At 36.0% G+C, this 25,808-nt stretch overlaps 2 protein-coding genes across 6 annotated transcripts; one reads left to right on the top strand and one right to left on the bottom strand.

Moving 5' to 3' along the window:
• The first annotated feature begins 352 nt into the window (after positions 1-352).
• LOC139625144 (uncharacterized) lies at positions 353-18,219 on the top strand. Of its 3 annotated transcripts, XM_071484859.1 has the most exons (17): positions 353-424; positions 827-895; positions 3,318-3,386; positions 4,051-4,089; positions 4,291-4,365; positions 6,384-6,434; positions 7,808-7,882; positions 8,788-8,856; positions 9,755-9,793; positions 9,995-10,069; positions 10,293-11,320; positions 12,467-12,541; positions 13,394-13,432; positions 13,634-13,708; positions 16,011-16,061; positions 17,839-17,905; positions 18,113-18,219. In XM_071484859.1, the coding sequence occupies exons 1-11, from the start codon at positions 359-361 to the stop codon at positions 10,308-10,310; spliced, it is 645 nt and encodes a 214-aa protein (XP_071340960.1). In that variant the 5' UTR covers positions 353-358; the 3' UTR covers positions 10,311-11,320; positions 12,467-12,541; positions 13,394-13,432; positions 13,634-13,708; positions 16,011-16,061; positions 17,839-17,905; positions 18,113-18,219. The 3 variants fall into 3 exon arrangements, with proteins under 3 accessions (XP_071340960.1, XP_071340962.1, XP_071340961.1); XM_071484861.1 differs by lacking the exon at positions 353-424 and having other exon boundaries at positions 851-895; XM_071484860.1 differs by lacking the exons at positions 353-424; positions 827-895 and adding an exon at positions 1,954-2,092.
• Positions 18,220-18,502: 283 nt separating this feature from the next.
• Positions 18,503-23,560, bottom strand: cdv3 (carnitine deficiency-associated gene expressed in ventricle 3). 3 transcript variants are annotated; one of them, XM_071484856.1, is made up of 6 exons: positions 23,422-23,560; positions 23,126-23,338; positions 22,282-22,358; positions 21,219-21,355; positions 20,583-20,745; positions 18,503-20,320 (listed from the first exon to the last, which is right to left on the bottom strand). In XM_071484856.1, the coding sequence occupies exons 2-6, from the start codon at positions 23,309-23,311 to the stop codon at positions 20,194-20,196; spliced, it is 690 nt and encodes a 229-aa protein (XP_071340957.1). In that variant the 5' UTR covers positions 23,312-23,338; positions 23,422-23,560; the 3' UTR covers positions 18,503-20,193. The 3 variants fall into 3 exon arrangements, with proteins under 3 accessions (XP_071340957.1, XP_071340959.1, XP_071340958.1); XM_071484858.1 differs by having other exon boundaries at positions 22,282-22,355; XM_071484857.1 differs by having other exon boundaries at positions 22,282-22,355; positions 23,126-23,558.
• Between the last annotated feature and the right edge of the window lie 2,248 nt (positions 23,561-25,808).

The raw sequence follows: 25,808 nt of genomic DNA, 5'->3' as shown, positions 1-25,808 counted from the left end.
GGATCATAGGCAAGAAAGCATCAAATTAAGATGACATATATGCAGCCAGTAATTAACCCCGGGCTTATAAAATAATTGCTAATTAAGAATGTGCTAATGTGCCTATTAAACACAAAGAAAGAAGACACAGAGCAACATTAGCATTCACTTGGATTTTATCTTTCTGGTCACCTGACTAACTGGAGTGCAACATATCTGGAGCTTTTGCTTGCAGATGGTGGATATGGTCACCAGCAACACAGCAACTTTGTCAAGTACACCACAGTTGGTTACACAACAGTCTCCACCAAGACTCCACCTACTGATATGAACACCACAGCCAGACTTTGTGCAGACAGGACACTAATCTTTGTTCAGGATGAGACGGTTTACACTACTCTGTTTGACAGGATTTATTTTCACAGCTTCGACATCAACACAAGTGGTAAGATTGATGTTTTTTTCCCCAGATTTATTGATCTCAAAAGACACTTAAGAGGACATTACTTTAACTAGTAAGAACAATTATTTAATTTTTGTTTCTTATTCAATAATTTACTTTAAATAATTATCTTTCTAACCTGCTAAATAAAGCCACTTTGCAATAACATAAATATTACTTTGCAGGCCTCAGAATGCATTTTTAAATTTTGATACAACTAAGCAAGGGATTAAAATCCACTTTATTTTCAAGAATTGATGAACAAGCCGATGTAAAAGGACTACAACATGTATCATGCTAGGTAATTTATTGATTATGGAGCTGCTGTGTTTGAAATCTGATATCAATATCCTTGCTGTCCAATCTTTATTATATCCTTGGCTTAAAATTTAATTACAATTTCAGTGGCCAAAGGGAAGCAGGACACCACTTCAAAGTGAGGATGGATTTGAAACCAGAACCAACTTAACAATGGTGGGTAGACTGTGTTGGAAAATGGCATTATGTCTGATTCCAAGAAAAGTCTGGGTACAGTCATGCTGCATTTTAAGGCTTTGTACATAACTTGTGAGTTGATAAATGTAAAATCAGAATAAATGCACTGATTGAAATTTTTTTAAAATAAAGTTTATGTTTATTTTGTTCATTGCTTCCACATTTGCTTTTCATTTTGACACTGCTCTGACATAAAACAAACGAGTAATAAATTTCATTTTTAACTTTTCTTTCAAGAATCAATAAATGAGAAGAGGCCTACAACATGAATCATGCTGCTGCAATGTCTTTAGTGTTTTTTTTTTTTAATCATTTAGCTGCTTTGTTTGCAGTCCAACGTCAATGTCATTTGCAGCATCTGACAAACAAATAGTCAAATGTATGCTAAGCAAACACCATTATGTCCTTGGACAATGGTCAAATCAAAAATTCAATTTTCAGTGGCAAACAGGGAGTATAGATACTTTGTGGGAGAAACTCAGATTTCACTATTCAATTGTCAAATGTTCCTGATAACGCTGTGACCTGCTTTGTACAGTTAGAAACTCGATCTAATTCAAATAAAAGATTAGGTGAGGGCTATTGCAGAGGAACGCAAGAAATCCACAACGAACTGCTCCTTCTGTCTGATGTTAAACATTTTAGTTTTAAGTCAGACCATCTTCTGATTTAATGTGGGTTGAATATCTGACATTTCAGGATCATAGTAATAAAGTTGTATAATCAATCAAGCTGCTAAGATGACTTTTTTTTCATTTGAAAAGTATGTAAAACATATAAACATAAAATAAATAAAATATTTAATTGCTATGAATAACATGATATTTGAATTTCACAATTTAGATATTAAATAAAATTCTACTTATTACGGCCTTTCTTGCTTGCTGTGGACTGGTTTTCAAGAAATGTGACTTTAACAGTTCTTAGAGGGCTTTCAATCAAATCAACTGTCAATTTCCTTTTATGAGAAGATGAACAAAATCAATTAAAAAAAAGGTAAAAACAAATTGGACTTTGATATTAGACAATAAATGAAGCATAAAACTCGATACACTCCGCCTCCTGACAGTGACACTATAAAGTAGAGTGAATGTGCAGATAGGAGGTTAAATTCTTTTCAAGATGAGAGGGCTCACACTGCTCTGTTTGATTGGGCTCATTCTCACAACTCATCAGGTAAGACTAAAGACTTTACCGAAAAGGAAATAACTTTAATTGATACTAACTGCTAATGTTCTGCAGTTTTCAGTTCAATGCATTTTTTCATTCATTTAGCTTTTACTCAAAAATGAATTATCCTTATTCAAAATAAAGTTCTTTACTCAGGTCTTTACTTCATTTTAACTCGCAATAACTTCAATGTTAGTTGAATGTCACTTTACAGGCATTAGATTTACAAAAGCAAAGAAAAGCCTTAAATATTTGAGAATTACAAGGAAATGAGACTTAATCGTTAAATTTAATCAGGACTGTATAATTAATTTTTTAAATTTAAACACTGCTAAACCTACAGCTATGAAATATTTTACTTTAAAGACCATCTGTTTGAATTAATGTGGGTTGAATATCTCTCGCTGACATTTTATGGTCGTAGTTGTCAAGTTGTATCATTTCAAAAAAATGTTTCAAATATTTATTTATATGTCCAGTAATTAAAAAAAGTCAAGTTTCTCATATTACTTTGGTTATTTTGGATTTAGAGAAATATGTAAAATATATAAATGTAAAATTAACAAATAAATAAAATTACAAAATTTATGTTGCCAAAAAGGAAAAACCCAAGTGATCAATCCCAATCAATCAATCTTGTCTGACCATCGTCTGTTGATCATGTGATCCAAGTAAGAGATGTTCTGATGAGCAACTTGAGACCTCAGATTCTTTAATTTTCAAAATCAAATACAAATACAAATACAAAACAAGTGGTGCAACTTCAATAAGATGCGCCACTTTATTTGTATTTTGACATTTCAGAGTTTCAGAGACAGATTTCACACTTGAAATATTGCATTGCTATAAATAACGTGATATTTCAATTTCACAATCTAAATATTACATGTAAAATTCTACTTATTATGGCCTTTCTTGCTTTCACACAGATTTAAATTTATATTTTGATACTGCTTTGACTTAAGAAAGTAAACTAGAAATACATTTTATTTTTATAGTTTTTTTCAAAGAATCAAATAAATCAGCAGAGGCCTAAAGCATGAATCACTTTTGAGAATTCTGTCACTGCTGTTTCTTTGACAGGGCTTTATTTTTTATTATTTAGGTGCTTTATTTGAATTCCATTGTTAATGTCCTTTGCAGGTTTTGATACAACTCTCAAATGGATATTAAGCAAACACTTATGTCCTTGGACTAAGGTTAAATAATCATTTTCAATTTAAATTTACAGGACTACCGAAAGTGTTCAACCCCAATGGGAAATGAGGATGGATTTAACACAACAACCAACTCATCAACGGTGGGTAGACCAGTTTACCAGTGTCAAAGAGGGGTTTGGCACTAAGCATGTGGTAGGAACATTTGAACTGAATATGGGGTGTATGCCTGAACACAGTCATCCCTCTCTGAGGAAGTTCATCCCTCTCTTTGCAGCAGTTTGAATATTACCTGAATTTTCATTTTCAGGTCTCAGATTAAAATTTTAATTTTGACACAATTTAGGCTGTAAATTCTGTCATTTAATGTAAAACTGTATATTCTGGTTCTATATATATGACTTCACAATGTTTTTAATTTTTACAACTTCTATGTGTGAAACAAAGGAAGTCTGAATTAGTCTCTCAATTGGTGCATTTTACTGCATATTAAATATCTTAGAATGGATGTCGATGCTTAAAGAAGTGCTAATCATCAGTTGCACAACCTGCTTTTGGATTCATTTTCTTATTTACATAAAGGACATTCAAAGAACCAAAATAAGGTCACATTTAGATTGACTGAAAGCACTGGGACCAATATATATATAGCATGTCAATATAACAAGTGTGTACAAGTGATGATTGCTTTATATCCTATCTAAAAGAGGTTAAACAAGACTAAAAGAGCATTTTAACTGTATTCATGTGTTTAATATCCAAGTTTTATGCATTTTATAATTAAAGTGCGATGTCTTTCTATTTCAGGTACCAGAAGAAACCAGTGTAAATAATGAGACAGCACAGGTAGGTAGACTTCACTTTTACAAACTCATGATGAACATATGATTGAGTTTTCTGGGGAGGCAGGAGAAATAACATAAAACAGCCTAATGACTTGGCCACAAACCCAGAGACAAAGTGTAAACATATAAGAGTGTGAACTTCAGATTAATTTTCCAACATACTTACATCACTGTAAAGAGTTGCTGATTTTTCCCTCTTTAGTGGAATGGCACCAGAGAGAGAATTGATAATAATTATGGGTTCCCACCGTCATCTGCTGAAGGAGAAGACACCAAGGTAAGAAACTATTCAGAAGTGTACGGCAACAAATTACAAGGACAGCACCCTTACATTGTTCTGAATCTCTCATTTGGTGTTGCAAGTCAAATTGTTTCTAATCAGAAAAACAACTATGAAAACTGAGTGCTAATCTCACTACTAATCTCATTAATATTGTTCAGTACGTGTGTGTGTTTCAAAAGAGTGTGTGGCAAATAACTGCAAATATCTCATTCTTCAGGGAAATACAAAAGAATGAAAGATGACACACGGCAGAGGGCTCAAGTCAACAGATACAAACACATTTGAAGTCCTGTCAGGATGAGGAACCACTGGGTAGTTGAATTGCTCTGCTACTACTTCTTTTTCATTAAACATTTTATCAGAACTGTGTGAACACTTTGTCATTTCTTTTTGGGTTTATTCCAAAGAGATGAGTTTGATTATTTTTTTTAATGTTACACAACCCCCCCCCCCCCCCCCCCCCCATTTGACAAAATTAACATTTGGCTAAAGGATATAATACACCAATGAAGCCACTCCATACTGACTGGGTAACATGTATTTCCATAAACAACAGAACTGTAGTTTATTTTGACTCAATATCACATGCTGCTGTAAATACTCATGAAAGCATCAGTTATGTATGACTGAAATAGTCCTTTGAGTAACTTTTACTGAAAGTTTTAGGGAATACTCAAGCTTTTTGAAAAGACATGCATACATTCATACATTTGTGACTTGATTTTAAAGATTTGGATCTTCAGGAGGAAAAAAAATAGGCTCGGGGAGTGTAGAAAGGAAGACTGAGAAGTCAGAAAGTATTGAGAGATGGACAAACCCGTTGCTGGTTTTGGTCTTTTTAAGGGACTTCAGCCTCATCCTTTAAACAAGCAAAGTCATTTATGAAAGGGACAACAGGTAGCAAATGTGTGGCTGACAAAAGCCCAACAATCATTTCCCTTTGACTTTTAAGATATAAAAAAAAAAGTCCAAAATGTCTCTTTCTGGGAACACACTCACTCATCATTTGCATGGATAACCTTATATTTGTGATTAAAATGATGATGATGTGATTTTTTTGTTGGGGCTTCTACCAAACAAGCATGTTCCTTTACATGAGGAGAATATGAGTTATAAGCCAGGGCATCTCTAACAGCTCCTGCAGTTTGGATATTGTACTTGGCCATATTGCAAATATGATAATATTTCGATGAATTGTTCCGTTTACTTCCAGCAGCTAAATGTGAGCACAACACTTGTAAATGACGCCAAACTGTGGTGAGACTTTGTTGGAGCCGTTCACATTTGTCAACAAATGTACAAATTTGGACTTTGATATGAAAGTGGAACTGAAGCTTAAAACACTTTTGCAGCGCAATAGTGTAACAGACTCCACCTACTCACATGAACACTATAAAACATGCGTATGAGCATAAGAGGCTAGTTTGTATTCAAGATGAGAGGGCTGACACTGCTCTGTTTGGTGGGATTGACTCTTGCAGCCTCGGTAAGATCTTGGTAACAACTTTAATTGATTAAAAATAATTAACACTGCTATTGCTCTGCGGGTTTTGTGTGTAATTCTCTGATGTACTACCTTGATCTGTTGAATCAAGTTCTGCACTTTGCTTCTTACTTGATTTACTTGATTCGTGTTACATTAAACTGGAACTGAGGCAAAGGTGGTCTGCATTAATCTTTCTGGGGTTATTTTGTGTGGCGTCCTTTCAACATTTTAATACTATTGCTCAACTAACAGCTAAACTTAACAACTCTGACTTGCATGAAGAAATCAGATGTACATTTTTTTCCAAGAATGAGCGAATAAGCTGGAGCTTGTATCACACTGTCTAATGAAACAGGTTCATTGATTGATTGCTTTGCTGCCTTGTTTGAAGTCTAGTGTCAATGACACAGCAGTGTAGAAACAGAATAAACAAAAAGGCAAACAGATATTATGCAAACAATGTTGCATCACTGGTTTGGGATTGTAATTTGGTTTTTAGTTTAAGTGCCATATATTTCAATTTCAGCTGCCTAAAGGGGACACAGCGACATCTGACGACAAGAAAGAGCCGACAAAGGTAGGTGTAGAAAGTGGTAGTAAGAAAAAGTAATTTTATGTGAAATGTTTTTCAACACCAGCTCCAGAGATCACCGAGGGGACTTCTGTAATTAATGGGGGCTGACTGGTCGTAGACACAGCACAAACTGAAGGCCCAGGCAATTAAAATAGCATAAATATAGGATACTTTCTGGTACTGTGTTAGCCCAAAAATAGATAACTGGTGAGATATTATAAGATGCTGGCAAAGCTACAGCATATACAGTACATTGAAACTTATCACTTTCTGTCTCTTTTAATCCCTCATTTCCAATTTTCTTCTTGGAAAACACTTTATAACTTGTTTTTAGTATTGATACATGAATAAGTTTGTTAGCTGGTTTGCTAATGCAACATTTGACCAAATCTTATGTTAACTGTGAAGGATTAAACCATACGTGTCTGCTAATTATTCATAACACACAGAGATTGATGGCTGACTGCAACTGGGGGGAATTTTAATAAAAGCATCAAAAAGAGTGGCCACATTCTGCATGTCTGTGATTCAGTCACATTTAAACAAACCTTAGATTTTCAAGGTATATTTGTGACCCAACAGATGTTTACTGTCCGTCTGGAATAATAAAATGGTTGCATGGTGCAAAACCAACATTTAAATCGGTAATTCACACTCGCAGACTGAGCCACTGCAACATGCAGGCAAGGCCTGTGGAAATTTGGCTCTTTGGGTTCACATTTAAAACATAAAAGATAAAACCATGTTATCATTCAAGTCAGGAAGTAAACATATGCAAGAACACAAAAATACCTTTGCAGAACCAACTGGATTCTAGATTATAGGTAACACATAACGTTTTTATTCCCCTCTGAAGTTTCTATAAGCAGGGCCATGTGACCCAATCATGGAAATAGTGTTTATGTTCAGATTGCTCAGGTCACAAACTGGGCTAGCCTTACCAGGAGATCTGCAGTTGCCAAAAAGGCAAAAAGATTGATCAACATATTAATTCATATTGAACATAATCGTCAGAAGCAGCCTTAATGTATATTACCTTGAATTTATCAAGACAAGGGATTAATATGGAGGAGGTTTTCTCAGTTAAAGTAACCCCTGTGGTTTTGTTATCTATATAAATGTATTTTTTGAACATTAAACATTTCAGACAATTCTTAGAATTCACCCTCTGCTGAGTTCCACATTGATTATGATGAAGCTGGATGCGATTTTCAGATTTGTTGATACAAACTCCATATTGTAAAGCTTAGAGTGTAAAGTTAGAGTGTTATCATATAGAATGAGCACATTTTGGAAGAATATATTTGAGTAGTATATTGTCAGCATACTTAAAGTATTACAGTAAGTTTGTAAAATAATTTCTTCTTTCCCTGCAGCCCAGCGGTTCTTGGCACTTTCTTGGAAATCATGATGGTTTTCTGCCTGAACCAACTGGCGGAAATGGGGTCCAGGTACAAACTATTCATCTCTCACCAAAATTAGCCTTTATGATATGATGATGCAAGTAGAAAATAACATATCATCTGAAAAAAAAAACCAACCTATGAAACAGCATTGGGCAGCATTGCAACCAGCAGTTGCTGTAACTCTCTGGAAATGAAGTTGCACAAAATGCACAAACTACCTGTTCTAAACGGCTGCAAAGAGACAGTATGATAATCAAGGAGGAAAAATAAAAAAAAAAGATCAGTCTTAAAACTGGAGGTGAAATGTACCACTTGACGACAATCTGGGCAAACAACTTCAACAAATATGCTTTTAAACTGGTTTCTGTCATTTTTGTTGGTAATTGTAACATCTGTGCCAGTGATCAATCCCAATCAAGCAAGTAACCCAGTAAGAGATGTTCTGATGAGCAACTTGAGACCTCAGATTCTTTAATTTTCAAAATCAAATTACAAAAAAAGTGGCGCAAATTATTTAAATTGCACCACCTTTAAATTTCAGAGACAAAATCTCAACCACATAGACAGATATCACAGTGAAAATCTTCATTGCGATGAATAACGTGATATTTAAATTTCACAATTTGAATATTACATGTAAAAATTCTACTTATTACAACCTTTCTTGCTTCCACACAGATTTAAAATTCACATTTTTGCTTTGACATAAAAAGTAAAGTAAAAATAAATTTGAATTCTATAGTTTTTCCAAGAATCAAATAAATCAGCAGAGGCCTAAAGCATGAATCACACTACTGCTGTTTCTTTATTTTTCAATTATTTAGGCGCTTTATTTGAAATCCATTGTTAATGTCCTTTGCAGGTTTTGATACAACTCTCAAATGTATATTTAGCAAACACTTATGTCCTTGGACTAAGGTTAAATAATCATTTTCAATTTAAATTTACAGGACTCCCCAAAGTTTTCAACCCCAATGGGAAATGAGGATGGATTTAACACAACAACCAACTCATCAACGGTGGGTAGACCAGTTTACCAGTGTCAAAGAGGAGTTTGGCACTAAGCATGTGGTAGGAACATTTGAACTGAACATGTATACATGAACACAGTCACTGATAATTTGGTTTTCAATAAATTTCATCAACTCCAACTGTGTCTTTTACTACAAAGTTAATCTATTTTCTTCTAACCTGTCAAATAAAGTTCATCACTCTCTTTGCAGCGGTTTGAATATTACCTGAATTATCATTTTAAAGTCTCAGATTTTAATTTTCATTTTGACACAATTTAATCTGTTAATTCTTTCAGACTGTAACTACTCAAAACTTAACTTTAATGTAAAACTATATATTCTGGTTATGGTTTTCATTTTTACAACTTCTATGTGTGTGACAAAGGAAGTCTGAATTAGTCTCTCAATTGGTGCACTGCACCGCATATTAAATATCTTAGAATGGATGTCGATGCTTAAAGAAGTGCATCAGTTGCACAACCTGCTTTTGGATTCATTTTCTTATTTACATAAAGGACATTCAAAGAAAACCAAAATAAGGTCACATTTAGATTGACTGAAAGCACTGGGACCAATATATACAGCATGTCAATATAACAAGTATGTACAAGTGATGATTGTTTTATATCTAAAAGAGGTTAAACAAGACTAAAAGAGCATTTTAACTGTATTCATGTGTTTAATATCCAAGTGTCATAGAAAAGCCTAAAGGCCTCGATCATGTATCATCACACTGCTGCTATTTCTGTGAAACACGTTAAATATTTGGATTATTTTGCTGCTTTGTTTGAAGTCCAAAGGTGATGACCATGCAGGAACAAACAAACACTCAACTGTTATGTCATTGGATTAGAATAAATATTTAGGCATTTTATAATTAAAGTGCGATGTCTTTCTATTTCAGGTACCAGTAGTAACCAGTGTAAATAATGAGACAGCACAGGTAGGTAGACTTCACTTTTACAAACTCATGATGAACATATGATTGAGTTTTCTGGGGAGGCAGGAGAAATAACATAAAACAGCCTAATGACTTGGCCACAAACCCAGAGACAAAGTGTAAACATATAAGAGTGTGAACTTCAGATTAATTTTCCAACATACTTACATCACTGTAAAGAGTTGCTGATTTTTCCCTCTTTAGTGGAATGGCACCAGAGAGAGAATTGATAATAATTATGGGTTCCCACCGTCATCTGCTGAAGGAGAAGACACCAAGGTAAGGAACTATTCAGAAGTGTACGGCAACAAATTACAAGGACAGCACCCTTACATTGTTCTGAATCTCTCATTTGGTGTTGCAAGTCAAATAGCTTCTAATCAGAAAAACAACTATGAAAACTGAGTGCTAATCTCACTACTAATCTCATTAATATTGTTCAGTACGTGTGTGTGTTTCAAAAGAGTGTGTGGCAAATAACTGCAAATATCTCATTCTTCAGGGAAATACAAAAGAATGAAAGATGACACACGGCAGAGGGCTCAAGTCAACAGATACAAACACATTTGAAGTCCTAATGGAGGAGTACCACTGTCAGGATGAGGAACCATCAAGCAATTTAATCACTTTGCTCCATCTTTTGATTGAAGATTTTATTAAGACTAATGTGTGAAAATGTTCTTTTCTATCCTCATTAGGTTGTTTTGGATCTATTCCAAAGATGTTCACTCACTTTCAATATTTCATCTGCCATTTGACAAAATAAACATCTACTCTGGAAAAAAGATTTAACAGAGGATTAAACAGACTTCTGAAATTTGCTTGAGTTATATAATCTATCACAGGTCTGTATTATATTGTTCTGTAAAAGTTAAAATCACGTATTTTAAGAACAACTTAAAAGCCATCAATTTTATTTGGATTTTAACACATTTTTTGATGATTTATATATAAACCATTTTCTATTTTATCTCCTTTTTTCGTTTTATTAAACACTTGCTTTAAGAACGGCTACATAAAAAAAAAAAGTTTGCTGGCTAACTTGCTAATGCAACACCAACAAAATTTAATGAGGGCTGCACTGCCTCATTTTACATCTGCAGCTCATTGTAAAATCCAGTGGATCTCTGGTTTCCTGTAGTGTGAGGAGTATCTTCGATGATGTCTGTCAGCGTCCTTAAAGTTACTGTTTGCCTCTGATACTGAGTCTGTTGTAGAAAAAGTATGGACTGACTGTGTGGACTGGTTTTCAAGAAATGTGACTTTGTCTAACAGTCCTTATAGGGCTTTTAATAAAACCCAATGTCAATGTCCTTTTATGAGAAGATGAACAAAATCAATAAAAAAAAGGTAAAAACAAATTGGACTTTGATATTAGACAACAAATGAAGCATAAAACTCGATACACTCCGCCTCCTGACAGTGACACTATAAAGTAGAGTGAATGTGCAGATAGGAGGTTAAATTCTTTTCAAGATGAGAGGGCTCACACTGCTCTATTTGATTGGGCTCATTCTCACAGCTCATCAGGTAAGACTAAAGACTTTACCGAAAAGGAAATAACTTTAATTGATTAAAAATACTAACTGCTAACGTTCTGCAGTTTTCAAGTCATTGTATTTTTTCATTCACTTTGCCCTTTTAGGCCAAAATTAATTATTCTTATTCAAAATAAAGTTCTTTACTGAGTTTAACTTACTTTGCAATAACTTAAATGTTGGTTAAATGTCACTTTGCAGGCCTCAGATTTACGAAAGCAAAGAAAAGCCTTAAATATTTGACAATTACAAGTAAATGTACTGCTGCATCATTCATTTTTAAATTTAAACACTGCTGAACCTACAGCTATGAAATATTTTAGTTTAAAGACCATCTGTTTGAATTAATGTGGGTTGAATATCTCTCGCTGACATTTTATGGTCGTAGTTGTCAAGTTGTATCATTTCAAAAAAATGTTTCAAATATTTATTTATATGTCCAGTAATTTTAAAAAGTCAAGTTTCTCAGATTACTTTGGTTATTTTGGATTTAGAGAAATATGTAAAATATATATAAATGTAAAATTAACAAATAAATAAAATTACTAAATCTATATTGGTAAAATTCAAATGCTATTATTCAGGAGGAAAAATTCTAACTTGAACATCAGTGCTGCCAGTGATCAATCCCAATCAATCAATCTTGTCTGACCATTTTCTGTTGATCATGTGATCCAAGTAAGAGATGTTCTGATGAGCAACTTGAGACCTCAGATTCTTTAATTTTCAAAATCAAAATGTGTCAAAATACAAAAAAAGGGCTGCAAATGATTTAAATTGCACCACCTTTAAATTTCAGAGACAAAAAATCTCAACCACATAGACAGATATCACAGTTAAAATATTGCATTGCTATGAATAACGTGATATTTAAATTTCACAATCTACATATTACATATAAAAATTCTACTTATTACGACCTTTCCTGTTTCCACACAGATTTAAATTCACATTTTTGCTTTGACATAAAAAAGTAAACTAGAAATAAATTTTTATTCTATATTTTTTTCCAAGAATCAATAAATAAAACACCAGAGCCCTAAAGCATGAATCACACTACTGCTGTTTCTTTGACAGGGCTTTATATTTCAATTATTTAGGCGCTTTATTTGAAATCCATTGTTAATGTCCTTTGCAGGTTTACATGTCCTCAAGGCATACAACCCCAATGGGAAATGAGGATGGATTTAACACAACAACCAACTCATCAACGGTGGGTAGACCAGTTTACCAGTGTCAAAGAGGAGTTTGGCACTAAACATGTGGTAGGAACATTTGGACTTTACATGGGGTGTATGTCTGAACACAGTCACTGATATAATATAATATTTTTTGTTGAACAAAGTTCTTCACTCTCTTTTGAATATTACCTGAATTTTCATTTTAAAGTCTCAGATTTTAATTTTCATTTTGACACAATTTAATCTGTTAATTCTTTCAGACTGTAACTACTCAAAACTTAACTTTAATGTAAAACTATATATTCTGGTTATGGTTTTCATTTTTACAACTTCTATGTGTGTGACAAAGGAAGTCTGAATTAGTCTCTCAATTGGTGCACTGCACCGCATATTAAATATCTTAGAATGGATGTCGATGCTTAAAGAAGTGCTAATCATCAGTTGCACAACCTGCTTTTGGATTCATTTTCTTATTTACATAAAGGACATTCAAAGAAAACCAAAATAAGGTCACATTTAGATTGACTGAAAGCACTGGGACCAATATATATAGCATGTCAATATAACAAGTGTGTACAAGTGATGATTGTTTTATATCCTATCTAAAAGAGGTGAGCATTAAACAAGACTAAAAGAGCATTTTAACTGTATTCATGTGTTTAATATCCAAGTGTCATAGAAAAGCCTAAAGGCCTCGATCATGTATCATCACACTGCTGCTATTTCTGTGAAACACGTTCAATATTTGGATTATTTTGCTGCTGTGTTTGAAGTCCAAAGGTGATGACCATGCAGGAACAAACAAACACTCAACTGTTATGTCATTGGATTAGAGTAAATATTTAGGCATTTTATAATTAAAGTGCGATGTCTTTCTATTTCAGGTACCAGTAGTAACCAGTGTAAATAATGAGACAGCACAGGTAGGTAGACTTCACTTTTACAAACTCATGATGAACATATGATTGAGTTTTCTGGGGAGGCAGGAGAAATAACATAAAACAGCCTAATGACTTGGCCACAAACCCAGAGACAAAGTGTAAACATATAAGAGTGTGAACTTCAGATTAATTTTCCAACATACTTACATCACTGTAAAGAGTTGCTGATTTTTCCCTCTTTAGTGGAATGGCACCAGAGAGAGAATTGATAATAATTATGGGTTCCCACCGTCATCTGCTGAAGGAGAAGACACCAAGGTAAGAAACTATTCAGAAGTGTACGGCAACAAATTACAAGGACAGCACCCTTACATTGTTCTGAATCTCTCATTTGGTGTTGCAAGTCAAATTGTTTCTAATCAGAAAAACAACTATGAAAACTAATCTTGCTACTAGTCTCATTAATATTGTTAAGTACGTGTGTGTGCATTTCAAAAGAGTGTGTGGCAAATTTTCTTTCGTTTCTTTTTGGGTCTATTCCAAAGAGATGGGTTTGATTTTTTTTTTTTAATTATCCCCCCATTTGACAAAACTAACATTTGGCTAAATGATATAATACACCAATGAAGCCACTCTGTTGTCACTGTTGAACTGGTTTTGGTCTTTTTAAGGGACTTGCTAACAATCACAAAGGTATAGAGCAATGTCAGCCTCATCCTTTAAGCAAAGACATTTATATAAGGGACAACAGGTAGCAAATGTTTAGCTGACAAAAGCCCAAAAATCAATTCCCTCTGAATTTTAAGATATTTAAAAAAGTCCAAAATGTCTCTTTCTGGAAAGAAACTCAGAGAGATTTTGTTGGAGACTTTAAAATTTGTCAACAAGGGTACAAAGTTGGACTTTGATATTAAACTAGAACTGAAGCTAAAAACACCTTTTTTTTTGGCTTGGCTTGACAACACTATAAAACAAGTGTGTGAGCATTCGAGGCTAGTTTGAGGCACCCAGCTATACCTGTCGTTCCCAGCAGACGACCCCGTGGTCTCTGTGTGGATCTCAGCTTTTCTTTCTGACGTGTCTGCATAGATGAAGGAACACCACCTTCAACTAAATCTCTCAAAGACTGATATCCTAGCCATCCCGGGCAATCAGTCTCTACATCACGATATTGATATCAAAATCACCTCTTCATCCCTTACCCCATCTAAGGTTGCAAGAAACCTGGCTGTCATGTTTGACAACCTATTATCCTTCTCTGACCATGTTGCAAACCGTCTCTCGGTCGTTCCGCTTTACTCGTTACAACATCAAGAAAATCAGTCCTTTCCTGACTCAGTACCTTACTCAGCTCTTAGTCCAGGCTATGGTCTCTTGCCTCCACTACTACAATGCTCTTCTGGCGGGCCTTCCTCTGTGCTCAGTGAAACCCTTACAGATGGTCCAGAACATGGCAGCCCGCCTGGTTTTCAATCAACCCAAAAGGGCACGTTAGTCTGCTACTCAGTGACCTACACTGGCTTCCCTTGACCACCTGAATCAAATTCAAGTCACCCACGCTTGCTTTCAGAGTGACTTCTGGGTCTGCACCCATCTACTTGAACTCAATCATTCAGCCTTATGCTCCGTCTTGGCCATTGCGTTTTTCCAGGGAATGTCGTCTGGCAGTGCCATCCCTGCACACAAGGCAATCTCAGCCCAGATTGTTCTCATTTGTGGTTCCCCAATGGTGGAACGAGCTACCAAGTTCTATCAGAGCAGTGGTGTCCCTCTCTTTTTTCAAGAATCTCTTGAAAACCCATCTCTTCCAAGAGCACGTTCTTTCCTAAAAATTTGAACATGCACTTTCACACTTTCTGATGCATTTCCTTATAAAATATCCCATCACTTATTAAACAGATGTAGTACCTAAAACTTACACAAAGTTTCCCACTATTGTCCTTCACTTGTAAGTCACTTTGGATAAAAGCGTCAAATGAGTAAAATGTAAATGTAGTTTGTGTTTAAGATGAGAGGGCTGACAGTGCTCCGTTTGGTGGCATTGATTCTCGCAGCCTCAGTAAGATCTTGTGGTAAGAGTGGTGGACTGTCAGAGATTTACTGAAAAGGAAACAACTTTAATTGATTAAAAATAATTAACACTGCTATTGCTCTGCAGGTTTTGTAATTCTCTGATGTACTACCTTGATCTGTTGAATCAAGTTCTGCACTTTGCTTCTTACTTGATTTACTTGATTCGTGTTACATAAAACTGGAACTGAGGCAAAGGTGGTCGGCATTAATCTTTCTGGGGTTATTTTGTGTGGCGTCCTTTCAACATTTTAATACTATTGCTCAACTAACAGCTAAACTTAACAACTCTGACTTGCATGAAGAAGTCAGATGTACATTTTTTTTCCAAGAATGAGCGAATAAGCTGGAGCATGTATCACACTGTCTAATGAAACAGGTTCATTGATTGATTGCTTTGCTGCCTTGTTTGAAGTCTAGTGTCAATGACACAGCAGTGTAGAAACAGAATAAACAAAAAGGCAAACAGATATTATGCAAACAATGTTGCATCACTGGTTTGGGATTGTAATTTGGTTTTTAGTTTAAGTGCCATATATTTCAATTTCAGCTGCCTAAAGGGGACACAGCGACATCTAACAAGGAGAAACAGCCGACAAAGGTAGGTGTACAAAGTGGTAGCAGGAGAAAGTGATTTTATGTGAAATGTTTTTCAACACCAGCTCCAGAGATCACCGAGGGGACTTCTGTAATTAATGGGGGCTGACTGGTCGTAGACACAGCACAAACTGAAGGCCCAGGCAATTAAAATAGCATAAATATAGGATACTTTCTGGTACTGTGTTAGCCCAAAAATAGATAACTGGTGAGATATTATAAGATGCTGGCAAAGCTACAGCATATACAGTACATTGAAACTTATCAGCTGGTGTTATTTTTAATTAGTTTTTCCAATATGAAAATTAAATATTAAAATTAGTACACACATTTAAAATGCATTTTAAAACCCATCTGTTTTATTTCAATTATACACCTTATTTTTTGTGGGCTGTAGCCTTCACTTTCTGTCTCTTTTAATCCCTCATTTCCAATTTTCTTCCTGGAAAACACTTTATAACTTGTTTTTAGTATTGATACATGAATAAGTTTGTTAGCTGGTTTGCTAATGCAACATTTGACCAAATCTTATGTTAACTGTGAAGGATTAAACCATACGTGTCTGCTAATTATTCATAACACACAGAGATTGATGGCTGACTGCAACTGGGGGGAATTTTAATAAAAGCATCAAAAAGAGTGGCCACATTCTGCTTGTCTGTGATTCAGTCACATTTAAACAAACCTTAGATTTTCAAGGTATATTTGAGATCACAGACTGAGCCACTGCAACATGCAGGCAAGGCCTGTGGAAATTTGGCTCTTTGGGTTCACATTTAAAACATAAAAGATAAAACCATGTTATCATTCAAGTCAGGAAGTAAACATATGCAAGAACACAAAAATACCTTTGCAGAACCAACTGGATTCTAGATTATAGGTAACACATAATGTTTTTAGTGCACACAAGGTTGCAGTTGAAAAGAATTTACCTGGTTGCACAGGTGAGATGATTGTTGATAGCACAGCTAGCTGGCATCAGGATAAGCGTCACAATCAGACAGCAGTAATTTAGTCCCAGCACCAGCTGTTATCCTCTCACTCGTTCTCAAAATCGGTGTCTATACCGCCCTCTTCAGCATTGCAGCTTTTTTTTTTTTTTTTTTTTTTTTTGCTTTTATTTTACAATAAGTAGGTCAATTGTGTGTGTTGCCGGAACAGCCTCTGAACTGCATGGATGATTGCTCTGTGCCAGGACCAGCTGCACAATGATCATTTCTTTTTTTCTTTTTTATTTTTTCATTTTTGTCACATGATAGAAAATTAAATATCTTTGGGTTGTGAATTGTTGCTCAGATGACATTTGAAAACAATTCCTTGGGATGGGGTAGGCTAAATTATAAGGGGCATTTTTCACTTTTTTGACATCTTATAGGCAAAAAGATTGATCAACAGATTAATTCATATTGAACCTAGTCATCAGAAGCAGCTTTAGGGTATATTATCTTGAATTTATCAAGACAAGGGATTAATATGGAGGAGGTTTTCTCAGTTAAAGTAACCCCTGTGGTTTTGTTATCTATATAAATGTATTTTTTGAACATTAAACATTTCAGACAATTCTTAGAATTCACCCTCTGCTGAGTTCCACATTGATTATGATGAAGCTGGATGCGGTTTTCAATTTTGTTGATACAAACTCCGTATTGTAAAGCTTGGAGTGTAAAGTGTTATCATATAGAATGAGCAGATATTTTGGAAGAATATATTTCAGTAGTATATTATCAGCATACTTAAAGTATTACAGTAAGTTTGTGATATAATTTCTTCTTTCCCTTCAGATCATCGGTTTTTGGACCCCTCTTGGAAATCCTGATGGTTTTGCGACTGAACCAACTGGCGGAAATGGTACAAACTATTCATCTCTCACCAAAATTAGCCTTTATGATATGATGTTGCAAGTAAAAAACAACATATCATCTGAAAAAAAAAACAACCTATAAAACAGCATTGGATAGATTGTAAAGCAATTAATTAGAGCCACTTTATTTTGATTCTAAGCTGTATATTTTAATTGTTGGTCATCCTTCTTCATCCATCTTCCTGTCTTTCCAGGGACGCAAACATGAAAACACAGCAGAGGCAGTAAACAGATGGAAGACATGAGGATTTATTTTCTCTACTGGTGTAACTGGCTCCTTCAAATAAACATTTTCAGTCTATTGTGTGAGAAGTTTTCGTTTATTTGTTAATATGCTTCGTATAAGGTCATTTGAAATGTTCATTTTTTCTCCCAAAAAGACTTGTAGCTCTTGGTAATTTTAGACAAATGGAGGATAAATTAACACCCACTCTAATAAACTGTGACATCACAGGAGTAAAGTAAATGATTATGGGAGGGACAGCAGGTTGACACAAGTGTTAAGTTTACAAATAACATTTTTTTTTTGGAAAAAGACACTGTGCATAATTTCCAATTTGTAACTTTAAAGATTCAGACAAGACTTAATTCACAAGGATCACTTTATTTTTTGTGTTAGACTCTTCTCTTTTCATCACAAATATTATCTATGTTCACCCAAAGTGTCCCAGCAGGGATCAACACTCCCTGACATCTTTTATGGAAAGGACAGAAACATAGAACATAAATCCAGATGTTCTTCACCTTTCTAAACATAACTATGCTTGTAGTAAAAACCCATTTGATTTTAACTGGGCGTACCACTGTTTTGGGATTGGATAGTACTCTGTTGGTTTGGTGACAGTTCGTATTTACAGACCAGCAGTCGCTGTAACTCTGGAAATGAAGTTATGCACAAACTACCTGTTCTAAACGGTTGCAAAGAGACAGTATGATAATCAAGGAGGAAAAGCCTTCATAAAAAAAAAAAAGGATCAGTCTTAAAATTGGAGGTGAAATGTACCACTTGACGACAATCTGGGCAAACAACTTCAACAAATAGGCTTTTAAACTGGTTTCTGTCATTTTTGTTGGCAACTGTAACATCTGCGACAAATGCTGTCAAACCACAGTAAAGCATGTTACCAAAAGAATGGTTTCGAATTAGAAACAAGCTTTAATTACTCTTTTGCTTTTGTCTAAAGATACCAAAATAAAGTAAGGGCAGCAAAAATGAAACAGTGGATATGAAAGACAGTTAGTAGTTGTAATCATCAGGAAAACTACAACAGCACTACATTCTTGAACAGAGGGATTTTTTCTTTTGTATGTTTTTTTTTTTCTTTTTTTCTTTTTTTCACAAAGTGGTGAGATCCAGAGGCAGGCAACAGCCCGTGAGACAACAAGCAAAGTTCTCTTTAGATGACAAAGCAGTTTCTCTCTATCAGTAAGGCCACTTAATATAGAAATTCTAAATGAGGACCACAACCTATCACTTCTTGTCCATAGATCTTTGCAGAGCGTCATCATCATAAAGGAAAAAAAACAAAGCTTCAAGTTTCTAAATCAAAGAGCCTGATGGCCAGCTTGTATGTGGGGGGATTGGTGTTTGCCCCATTCACCACCACAGCGGAAAAAAGCTCAGTCCACATGGTCACCACCAGCTATGCTGCTGAGGTAGTTTCCCCACTCCCGAAGCCCCAACCGCAACTCAAAAACACACCCGAAAATAACCGTGTGCGATTGGGTTATAGCGATCTTGCAAAAAAATAGATATTTTCACAGAAAGTTTGTAAAATCACCTTGCCTAAAGTCTTCTTCAATCCTCTGTGGCTTTATCGAAGCAAGTTGAAGTCCAGAGAGAAGTTGCGCCACACAACTGCTGCTCTGAGTACAATCCACAAAGGACAACTACGTCGTCTTTTGTTGCTGCTGCAGTGTTGTACGTTTGGGTGTATTTTGCTAATTCCTTTTCAATTATTCCCTCTTTCAACAGCCCCTTAAGATGCAGTCCCACAGGTTTGCCAACCAAATGTATGTGAAGTGTACTAGTAATCTATTTGAAGGGAGTGTCACTGTATGTGCATGTGCTGCAGTGGTACTTACTGTGTATGAATGCATGTGTGTGTGTGTTTGTGTGTGTATACAGGGCTGTGTGTCTGTGTGAGTAACCAGTGTGGTGATGGTGGCAGCGTGAGCTCTGTCAGGACTGCAGTCCACACAGCTGGAGATCAGCTTCCTTCAAGGGGCTGGGCAGGACCGTGCTGGAGGGGCCAGGGGACGGAGGGGAGGGGCTCTACTTATCCCCCAGGATGGCGTACTGGTTGTCAAGCTGCAAGTGCTGCATAGAAGCACCACTGGTCTCATCTCTACCACGGTTCCTGTGTTTCACAACCTCAAAGGTCTTCTCCATCTCTCTATCCCTAAAAGTTGAAAAGATTTGTCAGTTTATCGGACAGAAAACAAATTGCCCACAATTAACAATCTTCTAAGTCGTTCATCAGGAAACAGTCAAGAAATTGCAATTTGCATTTTCCTGACATGTTACAGGCTAGACAATTAATCAAAAAGATTAATTTAATCGAGAGACTGACTTAGATGCAGCCCTGTACAGCTATAATATTGCAGCATGACCTCAATTACCCAAATGTACTGTTCAACTCTTTTCCCTTGAACTCTACTTACTTGCGTGTCTCCACATGCTTGGCAGTGGCCAGTAGAGAGGGGAACTGTGCGTCACTGAAGATCTCTGGAGGTCCCTGGCTGGGACCTCGTTTGGTTGTGGACAGCCGAGCCCCTGGAGGGCGATATACGCCAGCGGGCTTCGCCTCAGGCACCTCTACATCCTCTGAAAGCACAGAGATAACATCCGTGAGACAAGCAAACCAGATTTTCAGGGACAGATTCCTGTAGCATTTTTATTTTCTAAAATCACATTATGTAAACCTTAATAATTACAACAGCTTCAGGCTGTGTATGCGATTGTTTAAAGACAAAATAAATAAAATAAAAAATGCTGTTCAATTGTGTGGCTTGAAATGCTCTGGAAAACTGTGCCCTCTCATATGCTCCAATGACACTAAAGAGTCCCAAAACTAACAACTGTTAATAAGAAGTACGAGCTCAGTGTCAATAAAATGACCAGGGTGAAATGCAAATACAGGTATTAATATCAGCTTCATGTTTACAGGCAGGTGCTACATGCACTCTGAACTTTCAAAACAGCTATATTTTCCTTTTTTCAAACTCTTGTTCATTCCTTGCACCTTTTGTTGGACAGAAGTTTGTAAAAGAAATGGCGGCTGAAGTTTGTTTACTCACCCACAGGTGCAGGAGGAGGAGGAGGAGCAGCTCCAGATTTGTTCCAGGGTCCCGACACTTTGTCTCCACTGACCAGAATGATCTCTCCATCCTCACCAACCTCCTCCTTCTCGTACTCCTCTTCCTCTTTCTCGTCACTGCAAACAAGCAGACGGACAGTTTAGCCGTGATGAAGTCATGATGAGATGCACTGATGCCTCCAGTCAGGGGTAGTGAAAATGGCAGTGGCAGATATTAGACAGTTACATCATAACTGAGCTTTGGGGTTATTCGAGTGTATTATCAGTGAGAACTGAAAAGATGGATTTCTACATGTTTGCCCAGAGTGGCAATATTCTTCTGTTTTGTCTCCATCTGTACCTTTCAATCAAGTTTTTTGCATTCTTACCTCCTCTATACATTAACCTCTAAATATCACTTTGTGTAGTTTAGACAGTCATCACCTCATATTATTTGCATTTCGCACAAAAATCTAGAACAGAAACTGTTATGTAAAATAAGGGGGGTGAAAATGAAAGCTGTTTTGCACATATTTTATATTTAGGGAGTAATAAGGAATTTTCTGCTTACAGTTTATTTTCAGTCAAATTATGTTTATGATTATAATAAATGCATGACAACACAACTCCTGTATTGTGAATCAATCCAAATAGTGTGGCCGGCTGATTGCAGCTTGATAATTGGTTTAACTGCCATTGAATCATATCTGTAACACTGATAAAGAAAACAAACAAACAAAAAAAAAAAATTGATCTGGAGCTAGGATAACTGTGTCATTACACCCCGAATCTGCCCCACAACTTATGTACAATGGCAGCTACACAAAAGCAACGTATCTGAGCGTGAGGGAGGTTTGAAATCTTACAAATGCAACCTTTATTGCTGCTGACAGTAGAATAATTTGGCCATGGTGAAAATAATGTTTGTTAAAACGTTGGAAGATGGGTCATAAGGGCCATGGTCCTTACTGGCCCCCACTTGATGGCACCAAGGTCGAGATGCAAATGAAAACTCATCATATGAGAAAGGACTCATGACAACCAAACACATATTTCACTCTCACCTTATCTGTAAAGCTTGGAGCCGCAGCCCGCTGTAGTCCACTTCTTTCTGTTCAAACTCTTTCCATTCCTCGTCCTCCTGGGCAGAAGGAAGCATTAACTCAAAAGAACATTACAAAAAAAAAAAAAAATACATTGACAATTTCCTACAACTTTGAGTGTTATTTTTTGGGCTGAAACTCCTCCTTAAAAAACATCTGCACTCTGGCCAGTTGTTCCCATGAAACTGTTTCGCAGGTTATAACAGTTTTGGGTCAACATTACACACCAATTTTTCACCTTATAATATCGTCAGTAACTTAATTCTGTCACTTAATCATACCTTCATGTGATTTGAAACCTTACAAGGGTGTTACCCCCGTGGAGAAAAAAAAAAAAAAAAAAAACTTGTGACAAATGGCGGCTGGGCCTAGCTGGAAAGCCACGATTCAAAACAGGGGGATGACAGCTTCCCCATGCAAATACAAGGCCGGTGTCAGGATGATGGCTAAACGAAAGGGCTTAAAACGTAGCATTATGTCAAAACCCGGCTTTAACTGCTCACTCAAGTGAAGAGAAGGGTGTAGGAAAAGCGCAAAAGACGCGTTATGCTGGATTTAGTTTCCCCTCAGAGAGTCAGCCAGGTTAAACCATATGCTAGCTAGCACCCGGCGTTGTACCCTCATGTTGAAATATGCATCGTTGGTTTCCCTTCGTAATCTGGTGAAATGTCAAGAGAGCTGTCAGCAAGCAGGTTAAATCTCAGGAGGAGGCAGGTTGTGACGGGGATACAAAATCTGACACGACACTGGTGTGAGGAAAAGATGGTGCTGAGTCAAAAAGTTACCGGAGAGTAGCGTCGGTTACCTTCTCAATCTGTGCGTCCTGATTCTCGTTTTTCGCCGATTTTTCTTTTTCCCTCTTGGTCTTTTTCACCGCAGCCGACGTGGGCCCGGCGGCGGACTCCTTCCCCTTTCCTTTCTCTTTCTTCTTCTTTTTATCCCGCTTGGCAAAGAAATCGTCCAGGCTCTTCTCCGGTGGTGCATCCGCCATTTTCAACGACCAATGTTGAGCAGTTAGCTAACCCGAGCAATGACAAATGTGAAAATGTGCTCTGGCAGAGTGAGGACAGCTGGTCAAACGGGAAGAGGACACGGACTTACTCCTTATTCTGGCAGTTTAACTTCTGTTTCAGGCTGATAAAAGCGCCCTCCCTGGTTCCCTCACCGAGTCGTTAGCTACCCTGTCAACCATGCCATGCACAGGCTATTTGACAAATCTGCACCGTTACCCGGAAATAATTCGACCCCCGAACCGGATGTATTATGAGCCTTGCACAAAAAAATAAAAGCCACAATATTAGCAGAGACACAATCACTTGATTTGTAATTTATGATAAAATTAAAAACCTCTTAAATTAAATTTGGTACAATTATCTAATAAATAAAATTTATAAAAGTTTTATAAACTGTAATTCATGACTTTATTAAAGGTTAATAGACAATTTATTACTGCTTTACAGAAATGAAAGCTGTTTTGCACATTTTTTATATTTAGGGAGTAATAAGGAATTTTGTGCTTACAGTTTATTTTCAGTCAAATTATGTTTATGAATATTATAAATGCATGACAACACAACTCCTGTATTGTGAATCAATCCAAATAGTGTGGCCGCCTGATTGCAGCTTGATAATTGGTTTAACAGCCATTGAATCATATCTGTAACACTGATAAAGAAAACAAACAAACAAAAAAAAAAAAACATTTCATCTGGAGCTAGGATAACTGTGTCATTACACCGAATCTGCCCCACAACTTATGTACATAAGTTATTATGAGCCTTGCACAAAAAAATAAAAGCCACAATATTAGCAGAGCCACAATCACTTGATTTGTAATTTATGATAAAATTAAAAACCTCTTGAATTAAATTTGGTACAATTTTCTAATAAATACAATTTATAAAAGTTTTATAAACTGTAATCCATGACTTTATTAATGGTTAATAGATAATGTATTACTGCTTTACAGATTAGCAAAGTGTGGACCTGCTCAGGGGCCCCAGAGCCCAGGTTTGCTGCATATATATATCGTAATTTAATTAATTATAAATTAGTTTGAAATTTGCATCTCTGAAATATCAGCTATGACACCATCCTTGTCTTGTGGCCTGGATCTTGAAGAGAGTCTGAAAGCTAGTTTTAAGAAGGTTTCACTTCATACTGTGAGCATGTGTTATGAAGTTGCTTTATCAAATTGCCTCCATTTCTTCTGTGTGTTAAGAAATTAACACAGAAAATCTAGGGCAAGACAATATTATTACCACGATGGGAGAACTGTAAGCCTGCAACCAGTGGTAATTTTCATTGCCAATACATTTTTTAGTTACTTTCTATAATCAGTTGTTTATTCGTTGATTCTTCACATCTTTATTTATTTATTTGGTTTCACCAACAGTTAAAAATTGAGTTTGCTGTCTGTAAACTGGAAAAACCAAAAAATTATCAGATTTGAGAAGTTGGTACCATTTAATTTTTGACATTTCACTTAAAAATTATACTTTTAATCATTTGTCAGAATTGTTGCCAATCACATTCTGTCAATCAACTCTAGCTGTAGAGTACCAATTGGTTTGTGGGTGCCTGAAGAAATAATGAAACTATAGTATTGTGGGGGCTCCAACAACAAAAGTTTGCCCCTGGGCCTCCTAGGAGGTTAATCCAGCCATTCATCAAAAATAACAACTTCTGCGTAAGCAGGTTGTGGAAAATCCTCATCCGGCATGGTACTTTGCTTTTGCTTAAAATCATTAACCATCAAGTCTACAGTTAGAAAAGTTAGTAATAGAGCCATTCCTAACATTTCTAGTTTAAATGGCTTCAGATGAGACATGGATATCAAAACAAATCTTCCAAGATTTATCTTTTAGTAGGCCCAAAAGTAAAAGCGATGTTTTGTTTATTTTTAAAAACAAGATTCATGTAGGAACATATCAATTTAGATAGAGAAGAAGAATACACCTGGGTGGAGCGGATACATTTAACTTTTAAACTCCCATGATAGCCTACTACCTGTTTGGAAATGAATTTGAACTAAATTTGCAAGATTTTCAAATATGAGTCACTGTCAAAAGTTTAAATGTCATGTTTTGCCTGTTTTGAACTGTAAAAAAAACAACAACACGCATTAAATTAAGCCCAACCTCAGCAGTAAAGCAGGCTTGTAAACAGATTAATGAACTAACGTTATATTCCCAGAGCTCGAGGTCACTTGACCAGATGCAGCACAAAGAGAAAATTCCAGCTCACCACATCAATGGATGTGCTGCGGTCGACTTTTCACAGTGCTTTGTTACATAACCAACAGGTGTGATATCTAACTGGCACGTACTGTAGGTTTACGGCTTGAAATCACTGTTTTGTGATGGTCAAAATCAGTCAGCCATGGTAAAATATGAGGAAGTGTGCCTGTTTATTAAATTCAATTTTCAAGAGAATTAATTAGACAAACAGAAAAGTCAGTGTTTTTTTTTTTTGTTGTTGTTGTTTTA

Source organism: Trachinotus anak, unplaced genomic scaffold, assembly GCF_046630095.1.
Source record: "Trachinotus anak isolate AG129_WGS33_773 ecotype Australia unplaced genomic scaffold, CSIRO_AGI_Tana_v1 ptg000009l, whole genome shotgun sequence".
Lineage (NCBI taxonomy): Eukaryota > Metazoa > Chordata > Actinopteri > Carangiformes > Carangidae > Trachinotus > Trachinotus anak.
The sequence above is the reverse complement of the archived record's forward strand: the minus strand, read 5'-3'. Positions and strand labels throughout refer to the sequence as shown.